The sequence below is a fragment of the Phocoena sinus genome, chromosome 16 (genome assembly GCF_008692025.1).
Source record: "Phocoena sinus isolate mPhoSin1 chromosome 16, mPhoSin1.pri, whole genome shotgun sequence".
Taxonomy (NCBI): Eukaryota; Metazoa; Chordata; class Mammalia; order Artiodactyla; family Phocoenidae; genus Phocoena; species Phocoena sinus.
The window spans coordinates 61,363,715-61,382,445 of record NC_045778.1 but is presented as its reverse complement, the minus strand read 5'-3'; the positions used below and the strand labels follow the sequence as shown (position 1 = coordinate 61,382,445).

Below are 18,731 nucleotides of genomic sequence, written 5' to 3'. Positions count from 1 at the left end.
ACTCAACTCTCTTGCTTATCTTCATCCAGTTGTTTCTCACGTGCTCCAAATTCATATAAAAGACCAAATGATTACTGTTCCCCAAAGCATGTTTCTCCTACACAGTCACCATCTTGATCAATGGCAAGGAAAACCCTCTCCTTCCCACTCTTAAAATCAGAAAGTTTCTCCCTCCCTCTCATCCACACTGGATTTTATTAGTCACCAATTCTCTGCTCAACTGCCTAAGTAGCCTTTGAATCGTCCCTCTTCAGGATCACAGTAGGCTTTTAACCGGTCATCTTTTGTGAAATCTCCCCCTACACTATTCACTTTCCCACCTCTGGAGCCCATCCTCTGTATTGCCACCAGAATGGGTGTCTGAAACACAAATCTATTGCCAGAAATTTTTACCTATATTGGGTTGGCCGAAAAGTTCGTTCGGGTTTTCCTGTAACATCTGACGGAAAAAGCCAAACGAACTTTTTGGCCAACCCAATATAATAAAGAAAGAACACTTTCCAGAGCCTACGGGATGTATGTCAAACCCCCTTTGGCTTCTCAGACCCTTTACAAACTGACCAATCCATCCCTGCTCAACATTTCACACCTGCCCTTATAACCTATAGATTGGCTACACTAAACTGTCATGTCCCAAATATGCTGTGCTTTCCACGGAGCCTGGCTTTGCACACGCTGTTCATTCTACCTGAGAGACACCGTTCTCTCTCTGTTAACTACTATTTACCCTTTAAAACAGAGTTCAAGTATCCCCTCCAAAGACTATTCTAACATTTCACAAGTATTTACTGAATCACAAATGTGTGCGAAGCCTGAACTTTCCTGGACAGAGTGAACTGCACTTTTCTCTGTGCTCTTTTGAAATGCTGGCCATGCCTCTACCATAGAACTAGCTGCATATCAGACTTATCTCTACATTTGAATTGACCATGTTTTATTCGCTATTATAGTCCAGTGCCTAGGTGTGAGCAAAGGGTTAACAAAACCCTTTCAACTTTGTCTAAGGAAAATATGACCTCGGGCAAACTGTATAACCCCAGAGTCTGCTGCCATGCTCTGTTTCCTGACCTGCAGCCTTCTGATGGCCACATATGGTCAGTGGGAGTCTTGAAGTCTGAGTGGTTAAAAAACAACAACAAAAGCAAACAAACGAGCAAAAAAAAACCCAAACCTTGGTGGGCAAACAGCCAACTAAATGAATGATATTAGTAAAGACTCAATGAGTGGCCCAGCCATCATTTCATTAAAGGGGTCAATTTGCTGCCTTAGAAAAATTTAGGATTAAGATGGGGTCAATTTCCCATCCTTGAACACCGGATTGATTCTCTGTCTCTGTCTCTCTCCACCTAATCTCTCCATCTTTCCTTCCCATCCTTCACTTCCCCCCTTCTTCTTTTCTCTCTCTCTTTTTACAGAGAAATAATCTTTACTTAACTGCGGAATGGTGGTTTGCATCCATGAAAACGTATTCTGCACCACAGCATCTTGTTCTTTATTCATAAACATTTAAGCAAAGAAAAAGCCAACTTACTTTCACCAGAGCCCGCTTGATCACATTGGCAATATCTTGCCTCCACTCCGGAATGTCAGGATTGTGGTAATCCAGATTAGGAGAGAATGATAAGAGTTGGGACTGAAAGTATTCTGCAAGGAGAGAGCGTGTGTGAGTGAGGCTGAGAGAGGGTGTGATAGGCAAGGGGACTCCATGATCACTGTGCTTTAGGGAAAGGGCACAGTCTTTCATGTGGCCTCATCTCAAGTTCCTTCCTTTCAGCCTGTCTCTTGGCTTCTAAAAAAAAGTGGCATTTGGTGACTGGAAGTAAATTTGTGCTCCTACCATTTTTGTTTGTTTTTAAAATCTTAAGGACTTCTTCTTGTAAATGAACATTATCTGAAATGCAAGAAAATTGTGAAACTCCAGAAGAAGGGGACTTTTGCTGCTGCAGGTGGTATCAGGCAGTGGCAACAGTAAAGCATTAATAAATGGGCTAGATTAGAATGAAGCCTTTTCTTATCCTTCCCTTAGTTCCATGGACCCTGCTAGAAAAACTGCCTCTGGGGCTTAGAAAACAGGTCAAAACCCTGTATCTAGGGTGTGGGTGACATTCAGTTTCTCAATCTGATTGGTAGGTACACAGGTGTGTCCACTTTGTGATAATTCATGAAGCTAAAACACTTATGATCTGTGCACTTCTCTGTATTTAAAAAGAATTTTTTTAATTGAAGTATAGTTGATGTACAGTGTTGTGTTAATTTCTCCTGTACAGCAAAATGACTCAGTTGTATACATACTTTTTTATATTCTTTTCCATTATGGTTTATCCTAGGAGGTTGGATATAGTTCCCTGCGTTATACAGTAGGACCCTGTTGTTTATCCATTCTAAATGTAGTAGTTTGCATCTAATAACCCCAAACTCCCAGTTACATTCCAATAAAAATGTTTACTTAAAGTCTTCCAGGTGCCCGATGAGAGAGGCTGAGCCTCAAGTTTGCAGAGTTGTAGGAAAAGGCACTCACCTGGGGTGAGGTGGAAGAAATACAGACTGAGTCAGAGGCTCACACACCTCACTCAGTACAACTTTCTGGAAAACCCTGGTATAGTGGCTGTTTTTAGGGTATGTGGGAGGTTTGTGGGATGGTGGTAGAAGCACAATTTGATTTAAAAGAAATTTAATAATTAAGAGTGGCTCTCCAGGACTAACAGAATGGTGGCCCTATTTACCACTCTCCCGCCTTGCTCTGTCTTTCTATTCTCAGCCTTAGTCTCAGCCTTTGCAGCCAAAGATCAGAATCTCAAACAACAAAGAAAACACATTAGTTATGTGTAGTTCATCTCAGTACCTAAGCTGTGAGTTCTTCAAGAGCAGGGACCATGACTCCTCCAGCTTTTGAAATCATTGGTCCCCATCCTAACAAAGAATGGATGCCACATGTGTGTGAGAGATACCTTGGCAGGTCATCAGATCTAGATGCTTCTAAGAGAGTCTTTCCAGCTCAGCATTCCTTCAACTTATGATACATCTCTGTCTAATGGGACCATCAGGTTTTGATGCAGACACATCACAGAAGACAAGAAATGCATGTCCGTGATCTGCTTCTCTAACAACCTCCGTATCTATTCAAGAACAAGGTAAGAAGTAGGTTTGGACACCTTTTGTGGACCTACCTAATTTTCCTATGCCCTGGGGCATTTCCAAAGCAGTCAGCGATTGCTGCTATGCTGTATGGAGGGGATTGGCTGGGCAGGAAGGGGCATCACGGGGCTTACCGTGAACTGCGATATCTTTTGTGTCCTGGATGAGGGCATTCCCAGCAGCCACCTGGACAGTGATGGTATTGGTTCCCTCTGCTAGGAATGTGAAGGAAATGCTGCTGTCCAAGGTGATGAGGGGCTAAAAGAGAGAAGCAGGAACACTTATTTAGTCCTTTATGGGATATCAGATTCCCTCCTTTCCTGTAAATCTCAGACTGTCACCAATCTGCATAGCATTTGCATATCCCCAAGGGATCCTAACTTGAAAAAGGAAAAAAAAATGCACAGCTTTCTGAAACTGTGATTGTATATCCAGTATCCAGGAAGAGCATTAATAGACTTGAAATGCACTGTAAAATGTTAATTCTGAGAGATGAAGAGAAGACTGGGCACCCTGGATTTTGCACATCATTCCACTTCTCCTGGGGCAAAGTAGAAGCATCTTTTGTTATCTATTCCTAGTGACTCTGGGAATAGACGATCACTTTTCTCTTTTCCTCTAATATTCCGTGTCACTTATATTTTCATCCCGTATTCCATCGGGCTGTAAGATTTTTCAGAGAAGTGACCACATCTAACTTATTTTTGTATCAACCACCCTTGGCAAATTGTCTTACATCTAGCAGAATCCGTATATAACTTGGATGTATGGTCATATTATTGACACTTTGTTTGGTCATATCTGTGTTTTCCATTGCAAGGCATTTCTAACAATTTAAATAAGTTGGAAAACATATAAACATGCATATCTGTGCTCACTTTTTAATCTTTTTTCCCTTTCTGTTTTCTTTCCTTGATCATAACAGACAGGGACTTGTCAAGGATAAAGAAAGAGAATAAGCATATTTTTTTTCTTGGGAATTAGGATCTTGATAGAAGCAGGTGCTTACTGGAGAGAAGAGAACGCAGATTCTGCGACTGAAGAGTCATTATTCAGTGATTATCTTGAAGCCAGTGCCCTCTCGAGTTATCTGGTGTTTGCAAGGTAAGACATATTAGTAGGAGGCTTCTCTAAGGCAGCTCGTGAAGAGATGTCACAAGTGCAGATGAGCAGACCCCTCTCCTCTCTGTGTGTTAGGACGACAATAGGATAGAGTAATGATGTAGCCAGTTGGGGATGTGTAGAGTTTCCCTTTTAAAATGTGGGTATCGGCCAGTGTTCACACAGCACACCCGTGCACCTGGACCCTGCAGAGGCTCAGAGAGGCAGCTTTCAGACAGCGTCCCTCCTGCAAAACTGAAATTCCTCTCTAGCTCAGAATTTTCAACTGGCCCTCTGAAACAATAATTTGATTTCTTGGCTTTAATATTCTATTGCTCTATTTTATGACCAGGCTGATGGCTGGAGTTGGACAGGATTAGAGATATTTGCCCTAAGCTTTCTGACACCCTTTCTTCTCTGCTTGCTAAATGAAAGAAAGAAGTGAGTACTGAAAGTACTTTATCTTTATCTTAACTAAGGGTAAACCCCAGAGCCCAAGCATGCTTCTCCATACTTATGGCTCTGTGATGATATGCACAAGGGTACGGCCTTGTTAATTAAACAACAAATGAGGTACAAGTAGGTTCTGTGATGAAAATCAACGCCCATGGGCCAAAAGTGGCTGTTTAGTGTCCTGTGTTGAGAAGGAAGCTGAAGTTAAGCTGGGCTCAGCATGGCAATGTCAGCCACTGACATGGAATAAAGGAAGAATGTGTGCCACTGAGTTACCACCTTTAGTATAACAAGAACAGAGACTTGATACTCTGGCTCTGTTACTATTTTAATGAATTACCTTGGACAACATTTGTCCCCACTGTGTGCCTTAGGTCTTTATCTTTTAAATTAAAGGTTTGGGTTAGAAGTTGTGAGGGCTCATTCAGGAATCAGAACACATAGGATTGATGAATGGCTTTTGGCAAATTTTCTAGTTCCTACTAGTCAACTCATTATGACTTACCTGTCAGAATACCTTCAACTGCTTCAGTACCTAGGTCATATTCTTTGGAAGGAAAATGAGATACCTCTATATACCAAATACAATGGCTAAATTTTCTTTAAAAATAATAATATCAAATATTATTGAGGATGTGGAGCCACTGGAACTCTCATCCATTTTTGGTGGGATGTACAATGGTGCAACGATGTAGGGAAAAGTTCAGTTTTACAAGAAATTGTGATAATTTTTTCCAAAGTAGTTGTAACATTTTATATTTATGACTTAGCAATTGAAGTCCTGGGGATTTAGTCAAGATAAAAGAAAATATCCACAAAGAAAAGAAAATGTTTATAGCATTCATACTAGCCAAAAACTGAAAAGAACCTAGGAGAATTTATCAATAGGAAAATGAATAAACAAGTCATAGTATATGCATATAATGAACAGAAAAGAACAAATATTGATATACACAACAGTATGGATAAGTCCCAAAACCATAAGAAATGAAAGAAGCCTTATATGAAAGAATTAACATGATATGATTACATTAAAAGAAGTTCTAGGAAAGGCAAATCTAATTCATGATGAAAAAAATAGTGGCTGGTTCTGGGGGTTGGGGTGGGAATTGACTAGGGGCATGAGAGAACTTTTGGGAGTGATGCTAATACTATATATCTTGATAGGAGTTTGGGTTACAGGTATATGCCTTTGTTAGAACTCAGGAGCTACACACTTCAGGTCTGTACATTTCATTGTTGATACATTTCATACCCCCCTGGGGGGAAAAGTATAAACAAATAAAGGACTCTAGCTAACGATTTGCCACCTAAAGCATTTAGGACAAGGCATGTAAGTGCCTGAAATAAATCAAAATTTAAGATCGGTGGATGGCTGAATAGAGGGATGGACAGATAAACAGACACGATAAAACAAGCACAGTAGATGTTAATGATGGAATACAGATGGTGGGTATGTGAATGTTCACTTCAACTTTAGTTTGTGTTTGAAGTTTTTAATAATAAAATGTTGGGAGAGAAACAAAACAAAAAAGGAACAACTGATGTGGTGTTTTTTTGTTTGTTTGTTTGATGCCATGAATTGCTCTGACCATAACTGTATCACATGGTCCTTCCATTTTGGTTACTGCCCTCAGCTATCTCTAATCTCTTCCCAGCTCTCAGCCCCAGGATACTTTTCTCCACTAACGGTTGTCTCTTCAGGGAATCTGCACGACTATCACGTCATCTTCTTCAGCTTTCAGGGGTCTACGTGGCCCCTGCTCTCCTTTCTCTGCACACCCGTCTTATCTTAGGCCTGGGTGATGGTGCTGTACCAGACAATGATACCTCTTTCTGAGAGGAGTGGAATTCCTCCTGTCCCAGCAGATTTGGTCTCCTCTCTATCTGGCTGCTTTCCCAGAAGATCCAGGAACCAAACAAGGATGCGCGTCTGCAGGACAAGGGAATGCCATCCCACCAGCCGGTCGGGGCTCTGAGCCACAGCAAACAAACTGTGTTGAATGTGAACACTTGGCCCCCAGGTAACAGGCCCCAGGCTTCCACCCTAGGGAAATGGCAGAAGCTAATTTTGTTTTCCAAATTGCTTTTGTTTTTCATCAGCTGTTGTGACATCATGGCTGATTTCACCTTCCTTGCAAAGCTGGAACACTCCACGGGATTCTTGAGTTCTTCACTGGCCACCCATGTCTAGTGCACAGCACTAAATTAAATCAAGTATTTTAAGGTTCCTTTACTAACTCTACTAGGCCAGCAGACACATTTATTAAGCCAGAACTCTGTTAATCCCAGCAAATTGGCCTGTTAGAGCCCCACAAATCCAACAGGCAGCCAATTGACTTCTCCGTGTTTTGTCCAAGCTGAAGGGCCAGCCCACAGCAAGGCTCATGTCCTACCTAGGCTGCAGGCTGCATCCCTGCCCACAGAGGATCCCTCATGTGCAACAGGTCATGTATTGTCCACTAAGCCCAGCAAGCCATCAATGAAGCTCTGAGTAACTAGTTAGGAGATTCCCACGTGGCTAATGGATCCGGGAGCTTCAGGGAAATGTTTGGATGCAGCCTACACCAGATTCCCAATACACAGTAAGTCAAGTTAATATCGAATATTATAAAATCCCCACAATTTAAATGTATACCTTGATAAAACCTTCCATTCCTAAATTGGACAGACTATGTAATCACTACACTTGCCTCACTTAAAACTTTAGAAGATTATATATGTAGAAAGTGCTTTACTTTATGAAGTGGAGAAGGCAAGATATATAATTGTGGATATGTTATGATGAGAACTACATGAGAGAAAAGTCTAAAATACATAAAAAGACCAAAAATAAATAAAGTAAATAGTACCTAAATATGTGTTATGACTATGGGAGTATTTTGAAAATTTATAGTTTTGGGGAAAAAAAATTCCCTCAAACACACACACACACACACACACACACCCCTGTAAAAACTCTTCAAAAGTATCTCATTGTTGAAAATATCACTGTCCATGAATCTGGTTCTATCTTCCACTATCCTATCCTAAATCTAAGTTTCTATGACAAACTAAAACACATCCAGTTATGTCATTCAAAGCCATTTGTCATCTATCCTCCCCAGTTTTAGTTTTTTATGCAATTTCGCCCCAAATGAATCCCTCTTTCATAGTGTCTGTCTACACAGAACACAAACAGGCCCAAAGCCTTACCAGTGGGCACAAATCCCTTCCCCTCCTCTCTGGCCTCAATTCTACCACTCCTTCAACACCAGCTTAGGACCAGCTTCATACACAACTTGCTCCAAGACCAAGAAGCCCTGCATCCATCACCCCCTAGGCTGCCTGGCTGCGCCAGTAATTTTACATTCCTATTACCATTCCTTACAGTATCTATTTTGGGATGTTAACCTCATCTTCTTGAATAGACTGTTTCTTAAGGGCAACAAATGGAATTTATACTGCTTTGTGTTCCTCATAAGATTTAGCACAAAATACACGTTCTCGAGAAAGATCCACGGAGCTACTGATACAATTTAGCATCCCCCGCTGACAGACTTGTAGGTATACGGGCCTATAGTTGGATTTCAGGAATGCTTGCTCTCTTCTCTCTATTCGTACATTATCACGCTTGCTCACCGATCGTTGTGTGCGTGTGTTCATCTTGCCTTCTCATCAGGGTTGTAATCTCCTTGAAGATAGAGACAAGATTGTAAGTGCTCTTCTATTCCTAAGGGCACCAAGCAGGGGGTTGGCTATAAAGGTTTGTGGGGAGTCAACTGATTCTTATTGGGAGGTCGATTTAATTCAACCACCTGGGCAAACCTGTCCAATCCAGTTCACCTGGTCACAAGACATAGAAACAGACACACACATACACATACACAGGGGATCATTTCTCCTTCATCAGTGATGTTCTGATGATTAAATAATATATATGAAGAGCCTAGTGCAAGGCCAATGCTAGAAAGAAATGCTCAAAATTAGTATTAGCTCCTTTTACAGATCGGTTTGTTCATCAAAGGTAACCACATAGCTCGACACTCAGAGCACTCACCAAGACACCCAAAGACACTCATTCATTTGCCAGGAAAATACAAAGCTCACTAGATCAATTTCTGGGCACTGTGGCCACATTGATGTGTTTCTGTCATGGTGCTTGCAAAAGCACTGAAGATGTAACTCTTTTAAATGGATGGAATAACCATGCTTGAAGGTGGGAGAGAAATCTCTAGAGCCATGTCAGATTTGCCACTGAGATGTAGATGCCATTGATGCAAAGGATGAGCACAACAGTGACTGGATGTGTCCTAAGCACTTAAGTGCCATTCTTTACTTAATCCTCAAAGCAATATTAGAGTGTAGTAGCTACCAGTCTTATTCTGACATCACAATGAACAAACTAAGGCACAGAGAAATTACCTGATTTGACAAAAGGCATGCAGCAAGGAGAATCTGAGTCTGGACCCCAACCCAGGTTTGTCTCATTTCAAAACCACTCTGTTCCAATGCCTCTAATGTACTATCATTCTCTTGGTTTTGGGGGAAGAAAAAACCAACTAGTAAGACCTTTGAGATCTTGGGTATTTGTACAGCACTTTATGCTCAAGTTTATAGATGGAAATTCCTAACCTAAGAAGTACTTCAGGTCATCCTCAATTAAAAAAATAAAACCATAATGCCATACTGCAATTTTAAAATTTCCCTCTCATAATATAGATTAGATGGATAGATAGATAGATAGATAGATAGATAGATAGATAGATAGAAAGAAATTTCAAATAATAACTCAATAATGTTCATGGATTAGATATTAGTATCCTTGATTTAGAGAAAACAACACTGAGCTTCAGATCAGGTAATTTGTTCAAACTAACAGATAATTGTTAGAGAAATAGAAACTAGGCTCTCCAATCACTTTGTCCACTTCTCTGTTGATCAAATATTTATTAGACACTGTCTGGTATTTCAGGCCTTAGAATAAACACCCAAAGAAAAAAATGGTGCTATAGAGAAACACTGTCTTTGGTTCCTTGTGGTCTGTTGAGTAAATCATTGGGTCCATGATGGCCAAGAACTGCCCTCCCTACACACAGTTGTCTCCCAGTAAAGATCAACAGGTGAACAAACACTAACAGAAAAGAACTCCCTGGCTGGACAGCCCAAACCTCACATCCTCAGAGGTGAAATGAACTTAAAATCCTTCTCTTTCTGATGTTCTCCTCCTAGAAGATTTTCTCTTTTTCTTTCACCATGTATGTCTGCTGGCGTTTAAAGCAGAATTTTAGGGTCTGTGATCTCCAAACAGGGTGATGCAGAGAAAGCATCCTGGGGCTGGGGGGTACATGGTAGATGGGAATTAGGAGACCTGGGTTTAGGTCTGGCTCGACAGCTAAACAGCTGTTTGACCTTGGGATGCTCATCTCACACAGGGAGCTTCACTTCTCTAATATACTAAATGGAGAATCTCATTAACTAACCTCCTACCTATTGTCTTGGTGAATAATAACACCAGAAATGCAAAAGCATCATAGTCTATACTAAGAACTTGAAAGTATACAGCACAAATGAAGCAAACAGGAAATTGTCCCATGGGTCCATAAATCTAATTCAGTCTTTTATCAAACCATCCTAACAGTCAGTTTTTACACCAAAATAGAAAGCATCCATTTAGTGAGTAAACTAGTCTGTTCCAGGGAGATACACAGTATCTTACTTAGTTTTCACAAAAATCGAGATGATGCACACATTATTCTCTCCAGTTTGCTGTTGAGTGAATTACATTTTAGGTCAGATCACTTGATTAAACTCACATAATAAACAGGTAGCAGTGCTAGAGACCTAACCCTTGTCTCTCTGACCCCAAGGTCTGTATTCTCTCGACCACATCACGCTACCACCCTGGAAAAGAGCAGGATTTACAACATTGTAAATCAACCACACTTCAATGAAATGGTTTTTTTTAATTTAAAATAAGAGCAGGGATGAATCATCTCCCACTCTCACCATGCAAAAGCTGAAGTTCTCTTCGGTCATCTCGTAACAAACAAACAAAACTGGCATTATTCCATTCCTTTTTAAAAGGAATTACTACACCAGCAACTGAATATTTATTTCCTCCTTCTTTAGATATCCAGCATTTCTGAGTCTGATATATCTTTCATAAATTTTTTTTTTTAGAGTAAAGGTCTAAGACGAGCAGTACCAATCACATCAAGAATGACTAAAGAAAATGCAAAGACAAAAACAGGAAGAGCGAAAACCATGAAGCCCTTAAGCTGAGGAACCCTCAGCCAAACTGCTCTCAGCTTCTGCTGTACAAGTGTGGTTATTCTTGAAAAAGCTTCATCATCACCAGTTGCCAGGAGTAGGGAGTATCTGCAAAGTCCACAGTTTGGCCCTTAAGTCCCTTTCTTTGAGACTTGGCAACATCAGTACCATGCCTAAGAGGAAGAACGTCAGTACCTGGCCCCTAACAGAACACCTAGCAGGTCTTGCTAAGGATGCTTTACATGCGTTATTATCCCACTTGACTTTCGCTGCCCTGCATTTAGAGATCTAATTCACGTTTCACAGATGGTGTCACTTAATTTCAGAGATGCTAAATGACTTTCTTGATATTATACAGCAGGTGAGTAGAAAGGCCGGGATTAGAACAAAATGGGACAACATCAATATTAGAAATATTGGTTAGAGGGGCAAGAACAACCAGGTTTGTACAGATTCCCCAAGTACCCTTTCTTCCTTAGGATTATTTGAACTTTCCCTATTATAACAACGAACTTGCTGTAGGAGGGTATGTCATATTCAATTACGTGGATTCATAGCTTCATTTAAGTATCCCCCATTGCCCACATCCCCCCTCTGCACCCCCCCACCCAACATCAACACAGAAGTTGGAACACGGGAACATTCAGCATAGACCTAAGCACACACCAATCAGAAAGGGCCAAACCTTTGTACTATTGCCGAACCACCAGAAATAGGTCAGGGTCCCCAGCTGGCTGGGCCACACAACGGCACTGATGTTGACCTCCTTGTTTCTTATGGCAACAAATGGAACTCGGAGATGAACATGCTCCACCGGACCTAAGGGAACAAGGAGAACAATGTCAGTGTTTCTATTCCTGGAATAAACAAACGATCACACTCCCAGATTCTTAATCTTAACCTCTTACCATCACCTATAATAAAACAAGGATTGCAAACCCACAGATGTTGAGAAGTATGTGTGTGTGTATGTGTGTGTGTGTGTGTGTGTGTGTGTGTGTGTGTGTGTGTGTGTGTACTTAAATGAAGTACCACGTATAACAGGGAACTCAAATCGGGCTTCAGATTTTTTCAGTGCCATCTGAATTTAATTTCCATCCGATGAGCCCAACCTCCAGTGCTTATGAACCCCCAGCCCAAGGACAAAGCTAGTTTACTGGACACTTAGTCAATAAATAGGAAGATAAAGAGTGGTCTCTTGCATTTCTGCCGATTAGTCTGTATTGTGATTGGGGGTCAGTGCATTGTATGGAGGGCTCCACCATTATCCTCAATTGTTAATTGGCCCCATCTTGTTCAACAATCGGCCATTGTGCCTGTCATCTGCAACGCTCAGTGGGTATCATTCAGAGGCTCGCGAGGCTGTTTTATAGAAAGGAAAGAGCCCATCTCCCTAAACTGAAGGAGAAATAAGTGTCAGGTTCCCAAATAATAATTTAAAAAGCTGCTTGCCTAAAGGTGACCAAGCTTGTACTTTTTCTTCTTCCTCAGAAAACTGAGGTAAGCAGTCTCAGGTTCTAAACTAGCGAGTAACAGAATAGATTGGAACCCACCCTATGCATACTAAGTGAGGATTTTAATTTAATTCATTTCCAAAACAACGTGAGAAGAGGAAAACGCTGTTGGAAAATGTTAGTGTATCAGCATCGCCTTTGTGGGTTAGATCGGTTATTTTTTAACTCTGTGGGATTTTCTCCCCCACCCTTACCCCTTTCTTTTTCCTTTTTGTTTTCTTTTTTTCCCACCTACTTCCTTTCCTCCCTTTCTTCCCGTCCTTATATCCTTCCTACTTAGCCAAATCCAATGAAAATCTTCTAATGATCTGTCCACACTAAGTCAGAGCACATTTCCCTGGTTTCCACCAAGACAGTGTTGATGAGCTAAAGTGACTAAAGGTCACAGCTGTAGCAGGGACAGCTCTTTAGCCTGGGGGCCTTGAGTTCTTCTCATGGGTGGGACATTTTCCAGGCCACCCAGCCTGTACTATTGATGTCTTGGGTTATTTTGGAGACAGCTCAGTTGAAAGGGAAGAAAACAGATGGATACTCTTCACTTCTGCTCCTGTTTAATTTTAGGTTTATGACCTTTTCCTCTATCTTACAGAACCTTGACTCTACACAGACTGTTATGCTGTGCCCTGCCTTCCTTACAGTAATAAGAACATATGAAAGTGATGTGTGGATGTTAAAGGTATCATATAATTAATTATGTGCTGACACTGTTTCCACCACCACCACTACCGCTACCACCACATCATCACTGTTCCTGTGTATCATTGTGTGGAAGTCCCTCTCGAGAGAGTGAGCGTTCTGAGTCTCACCGGGTACCTCCTATGTCGTAAGTAAATTTAGACTGGGATAAAAAAGGTGTTTGGACAGGGACTGATGTTTGGGTGAGGAGATCAGCCAGACTGGCTTGCCACCTCCCAGATGATATTTTCTTAGGAGTTTTTCTGGTTTGTCTCTCTTTGTTGTTTGTGTGTTACTGATCATTGTGGAAGAGAATGAGGTAATGGGAAGGGGACCCTGGCCCGGTCATGTCCTAAGAGGGAGATGAGGAATCTGGGTCTTATTTTAACACCTCAGAGTTGTTCTTCGTGCCCAGATCCACATCCCTCATTCTTCTCCTGCTGGGAAAGGGGCCCCTTTTATGCTCAAAGTCAATGCTTCTTTTTTTTTTTTTAATTGAGGTAGAGTTGATTTACAATATTGCGCTAGTTCCAGGTGTACAGCAAAGTGATTCGGTTATACACATACACATATATATAAATATTCTTTTTTCAATTCTTTTCTATTATAGGTTATTACAAGATATTGAATATAGTTCCCTGTGCTACACAATAAATCCTTGCTGCTTATTTGTTTTACATACAGTAGTGTGTATCTGTTAATCCCACGCTCCTAATTTATCCCTCACCCTCTTTCCCCTGTCTATTTTCTATGTCTGTGAGTCTGTTTCTGTTCTGTAAATAAGCTCATTTGTACTATTTTTTAGATAACGCTGCTGTCTTATCTCTCTCCCTCAAAACGCATGGAGCCCATTCCCCTGGCCAGCTCATGGGAACCCTGGGCTTTTCCACAGTTCAGTGATGTCGCTATGACTCGTGGCCCTAGACAGGCTTCTCAGCTTTCAGTCACTCAGAGGCTTCGGCTCAACCAGGGCTTACATTGTTGGGTACTTTGATACCCAAAATATAAAATGAGACCTCCTTCTCCCAATTCACGCCAAACACAAAAGGGGTTGGGGCTTCCACGAATTAGAACACCGTCAAGCATGGCCACATATATGCCAGCTTCAGGACAAGTACACTTGGGTAAATATAATCTCAAGCAACAACATCAAACAGCTTTTCAGGGCAAAGAACCTGAGCCGGAAGCTCCAGACTTCAATCTACAGATAAACCAGGGATCGGGGAGAAGAGAGCTGAGGGATTCAGGAGGGAACACAGCAAACTCCTAAAATCTGCACCGTCAAAGAGTCCTCTTTCTGATAAAAATCTAATAATCAGTGCGAGATTGGTTATTATGGGCAGCTAACAACTGCCTTTGTTAGCTAATGGCCCAAGATGAGGCCAAGAGCAGTTTCCACTACAATAACTGTCTGGTAAATGCAGCCATGATTGACATGGATGGAATTATGAGCACGAAAAAAGTTTCAAGGGACATTTCCTTCCTCACGCACGTAACCCACAGTATAAACCTGTTCCCTGCTCTTGTGTTTTTTTTTTGCCACTGAAATACATTGGTCACTGTGTCTGGCAGGCAAGCCCCACTCTTGGCAGAATTAGGAACATGGGTGGGGCAGGTCGTTGGAATAGAGGAAAGAAAATGTTTTTTCTTTGTCTCCATTTTTAAACGCGGCAGAAGTGTCAGGTAGAAAGTGAATGGGAAGTACTTAGTAGTTACTAGAGCAGGTAACACTCATCGTGTACCAAGCTGGGTGCTAAGTGGCATTTTGCACATGTGCAGAAAAACACTGACGTTGACCTGAGATCATCATCTTTAGAAAGACCTGTGGGCAAGACTGGCCCTTTGCCGGCATCTGGGAACTTGGCTCTGGGAGTGTTTCCAGTCAACAGTGAGCTGATAAGATTGGTTCACTCTGCCTATTTTCTTTTTTTTTTTTTTTACCAATGATAGGGTTTATTTTGAAAAAATGCTTTCCTCGGGGAGACTGGAATTTTGGTATACCCTAGGCAGAAGATGGCTACTTGACCAGTCCCCAGTAAAAGCCACGGGCACTGAGTCTCCAATGAACTTCTCTGGTAAATAGCCCTTCATATGTGTTGCTACAACTCATTGCTGGAGGAATTATGCATGTTTTATGTGACTCCGTGGGGGGAGGACTCTTGGAAGTTTGCACCTAGTTTCCTCCAGACTCTGTCCCCCTGGCCTTTTCCCTCTGCTGATCTCGACGTGTCTCCTTTCAGTGTAATAAATTATAGTCTGAAATATGACTATATGCTGACTCTTATGAGTCCTTCCAGCAAATCACTAAACCTGGGAGGGGATGTCTTGGGGACCCCTGACACATACACATAATCCAATTTGATTCTCATAGCCTTGCTATGATCTAAGTATCAAAGGTGAGGAAACGGGGGTTTGTAAAGACTAAGTTGACTGACAGTAGACATTTCACAAACGGATATGATCAGAATTCAAACACAGGTCTCCCTTGCTCTAAACTTGGCTCATAAACACCTTGCACACCACCCACCTGGGTTTCTGACCTGTTGCTTCTGACACAGAATTATTATTGTCGGTGTGGTGTGGTTATCACCCCTGGGGCTATTGGTGGCCCGTTTCTCACAGTACCTTCCCTCCCTCACCAGAATGTAAACTCTGCAAGGGCAGGGCCATCTCTGTATTGTTGCCTCCCAGTGCCTAGCAGAAGCCTTGCATATATTAAGAACTCAACAAATATTCATTGAATAAATTAGTGAATGATTGGGTGTGTTATTTGTGTTTCCTATTTATTGTTACAAGATCCCTGTGAAGCAAGGTGCCAGTTAGAATTAAGGCATTTTGAAACTGAAGTTCAGAAGACCCAAAGGAGAAATCATTTATCTCATGGTCATGTAGTGTGGCATCTTTAAGGATATAACACATATAATCCAGGTCTTTCTCCATGCACTCCCCTCATCACTGCTGGTCCTTATGCTACTATTGTGACCAGAATGCTAGGAGATCAGCTAGGTCACTGTTTTCCAGGGACCTTTTTTTTTTTTTGCAGTACATGGGCCTCTCACTGTTTTGGCCTCTCCCGTTGCGGAGCACAGGCTCCGGACACGCAGGCTCAGCGGCCATGGCTCACGGGCCCAGCTGCTCCGCGGCATGTGGGATCTTCCCAGACCGGGGCACGAGCCCGTGTCCCCTGCATCGGCAGGCAGACTCTCAACCACTGCGCCACCAGGGAAGCCCACATCTCAATCTTTTGATTGAGGTCATCATTCAGGGTAGTAGTCACACCAAATCTTGCTCAGCTTGGAATCCCGGGAAGTCTGAACAAAGGGCGTTGTCAACTGGGAAGAAAGTAAGAGAGGCGATGGCTCACGCTACTTACAAACCACGTGCAGGAAGAGGACAGCTGTGTCTGAGCCCAGGTTGTTCTCCGCATAGGCCGTCACCTGGAAGATCCCCGCACTCTTGTACACGTGCTTGATGCCTTCCTCGATGGGACTGAAGTTAGCATAGGACACTGCAATCCCATCCCCAAAGTCAAGCTGGATGTTTGTCCTTTGGAGATCACCCTGCAAGGTGGAATAGCAGTTGGCCTGGGCCCATTCACATGGTCCAGCCTGATTCCTATTTGATACTTGGTTCTGACCTTCAGCATCACCCTCTGAGCCCCTAATCTCTCCCAGAGGGCTGAAACACCCTCGACACAATCATCAGACTCTATCTACTGGGCACTATGAAGAGGTACTATGGACCTATTGCCCCTGTATGCCCAAGCTTGGGGCAGCCTGATTTGGTTGACACCGGCAAATATGGATAAGGTAGAGCCTCTGTGAAGCTATGAACTGGGGAAGCCAAGGGCTTCCCTGGCTCCCTCATACACATTGTTCAATAATTTCTCTCCTGTGTCGTCACCATTGTTGTTGTCCTCATCATCGTAGTAGTAGGAACAGCTAATACTGATAAAGTTTCTTTTCAGTTCTAAGCAATTAATGCCCTCACAACTCTATAATGTAGAGAGTATTACTGGACCCATTTCTAAAATGGGGACAAAAATAAATTAAGTAATTAGATCAAAGTCTTTGCAGCCACTACTGGAAGAGCCAAGTTTTGAACCCAGGCAGTCTGGTGTCAATACTCTCAACCACCGTGCTATAACTATAATTGTCCCATTTTTTAGAATTTATTATTAGGTTCCAAGCATTATGCTAATCACATATTATATAATACCATCTTTAAAGTAACTCTGTGAGATAGGATGATTATTTCCATTCTACAGATGAATACTGCATACCAGCTGAAACTAGACCTGTGCTCTGTTGACCTTGGGTTTCCCTAAACCTGCCTAAGCTCCCTCTTCCCTAAAGCCTTTTTTGACCATCTCAGCTCACAGATATTCCTGCCTCTTGAGACGCTAAGAGCCCCCTGCGGAGGTGATGTCAGTGGTTCAGTTGCGTGCATCTTACCATCCCAAGTTGATCCTTAGCTTATTAAGGGCTGATACTGAACCCCATCCTTTCTTGTCCTTCTCCCCCCTGTACTGGGCCAACACTATGGATAAATTACATTGAACCTGACCATAAGATAAGGATCCTGGATGAAAAAGAAGAGTTGGGTCTCTCTACTTATTGACAAAGATGGTTGATGGAATAAAAAGAGAAATACATCATTTTAGAATTATCTGCCCAGTGAATGTGCATTCATCACATTCTGTGCATTCTGTCTCTTCCCCCGTGGCAACCCAGATGTGAGTTGGTTGGTATCAAAATATTAATAGGTGCTACCTTGCCCCTCACACAATGTCAACTACCCTTGAGTTTATGAATATAAATTAAAGTGGAAATGAACTGAAGGCAATTCAAATGGATAAGATCATGGCTCTTCACATCTATTCAAGAGAAGTTTTTTATAGAGCTGGTCCTGGAAACTCCCTAGTGGGAATGTGATAATGACCTCCTCTGAATATTAAATTTCTTTAATTTAAGCACCCAGTGTGGATGAAGCCTAAAGAATCTGTCAGCCCGGGGATAAGGAACCCTCACCGTCCTGTCCAGTGTGGGCCAGACTTTAAAGGTCTCTAAAGTATTCAGAGTTAGGGGGAAAACTCCTGGCCTGCTTTGGTCTCCTTCCAAACTCTCAAGAGCACACAGTAATTTGCATTTAAATTTAGATGGCTTTGTAAATCAGGCAAGCTTTCTTGTCCCAGCATCTCAGAAAGGAGTGCCTGAAAAATTCCCTGGTTTGGAAACAGATGAAACAACTCATATAGGAAGCAAGAAGCATACAGCAGAGCTATTTCTACCCTGGAATGAACGAACGCAGTCTGATTTTACTGCCCAGATCGCAGAAGACCTAAAAAGTGAACTAATGGAGCAGGTAGCTGATGGAAAATCAACTCATATGACATTCTTTATAAAAATAAGTTTAAAGGGTTAGAATCACTTCCCCCCACCCTCACACTCATACTTTCAAGACCCTTTGAAAGCCTTGTGGGCTTTTCTAATCAGTGGGATTAAGGGTTAAAAAAAAGGAAAAAATGTGAATTCCCTTCTTCCGGCAAAGTTTACAGTATACAGTCTAATGATAATAAACATTCCTCCAAAGATGCAGACC

General features: G+C 42.0%; 1 protein-coding gene across 1 annotated transcript in view; it reads right to left on the bottom strand.

Moving 5' to 3' along the window:
• SORCS3 (sortilin related VPS10 domain containing receptor 3) overlaps positions 1-18,731 on the bottom strand; it is a 606,008-nt gene that overhangs the window by 13,020 nt on the left and 574,257 nt on the right. The window contains exons 19-22 of the mRNA XM_032608449.1: positions 16,504-16,690; positions 11,627-11,760; positions 3,270-3,393; positions 1,532-1,644 (exon numbers count right to left, since the gene is read on the bottom strand). Coding sequence (XP_032464340.1) covers positions 1,532-1,644; positions 3,270-3,393; positions 11,627-11,760; positions 16,504-16,690 — 558 coding nt within the window. The remainder of the gene's footprint in view (positions 1-1,531; positions 1,645-3,269; positions 3,394-11,626; positions 11,761-16,503; positions 16,691-18,731) is intronic.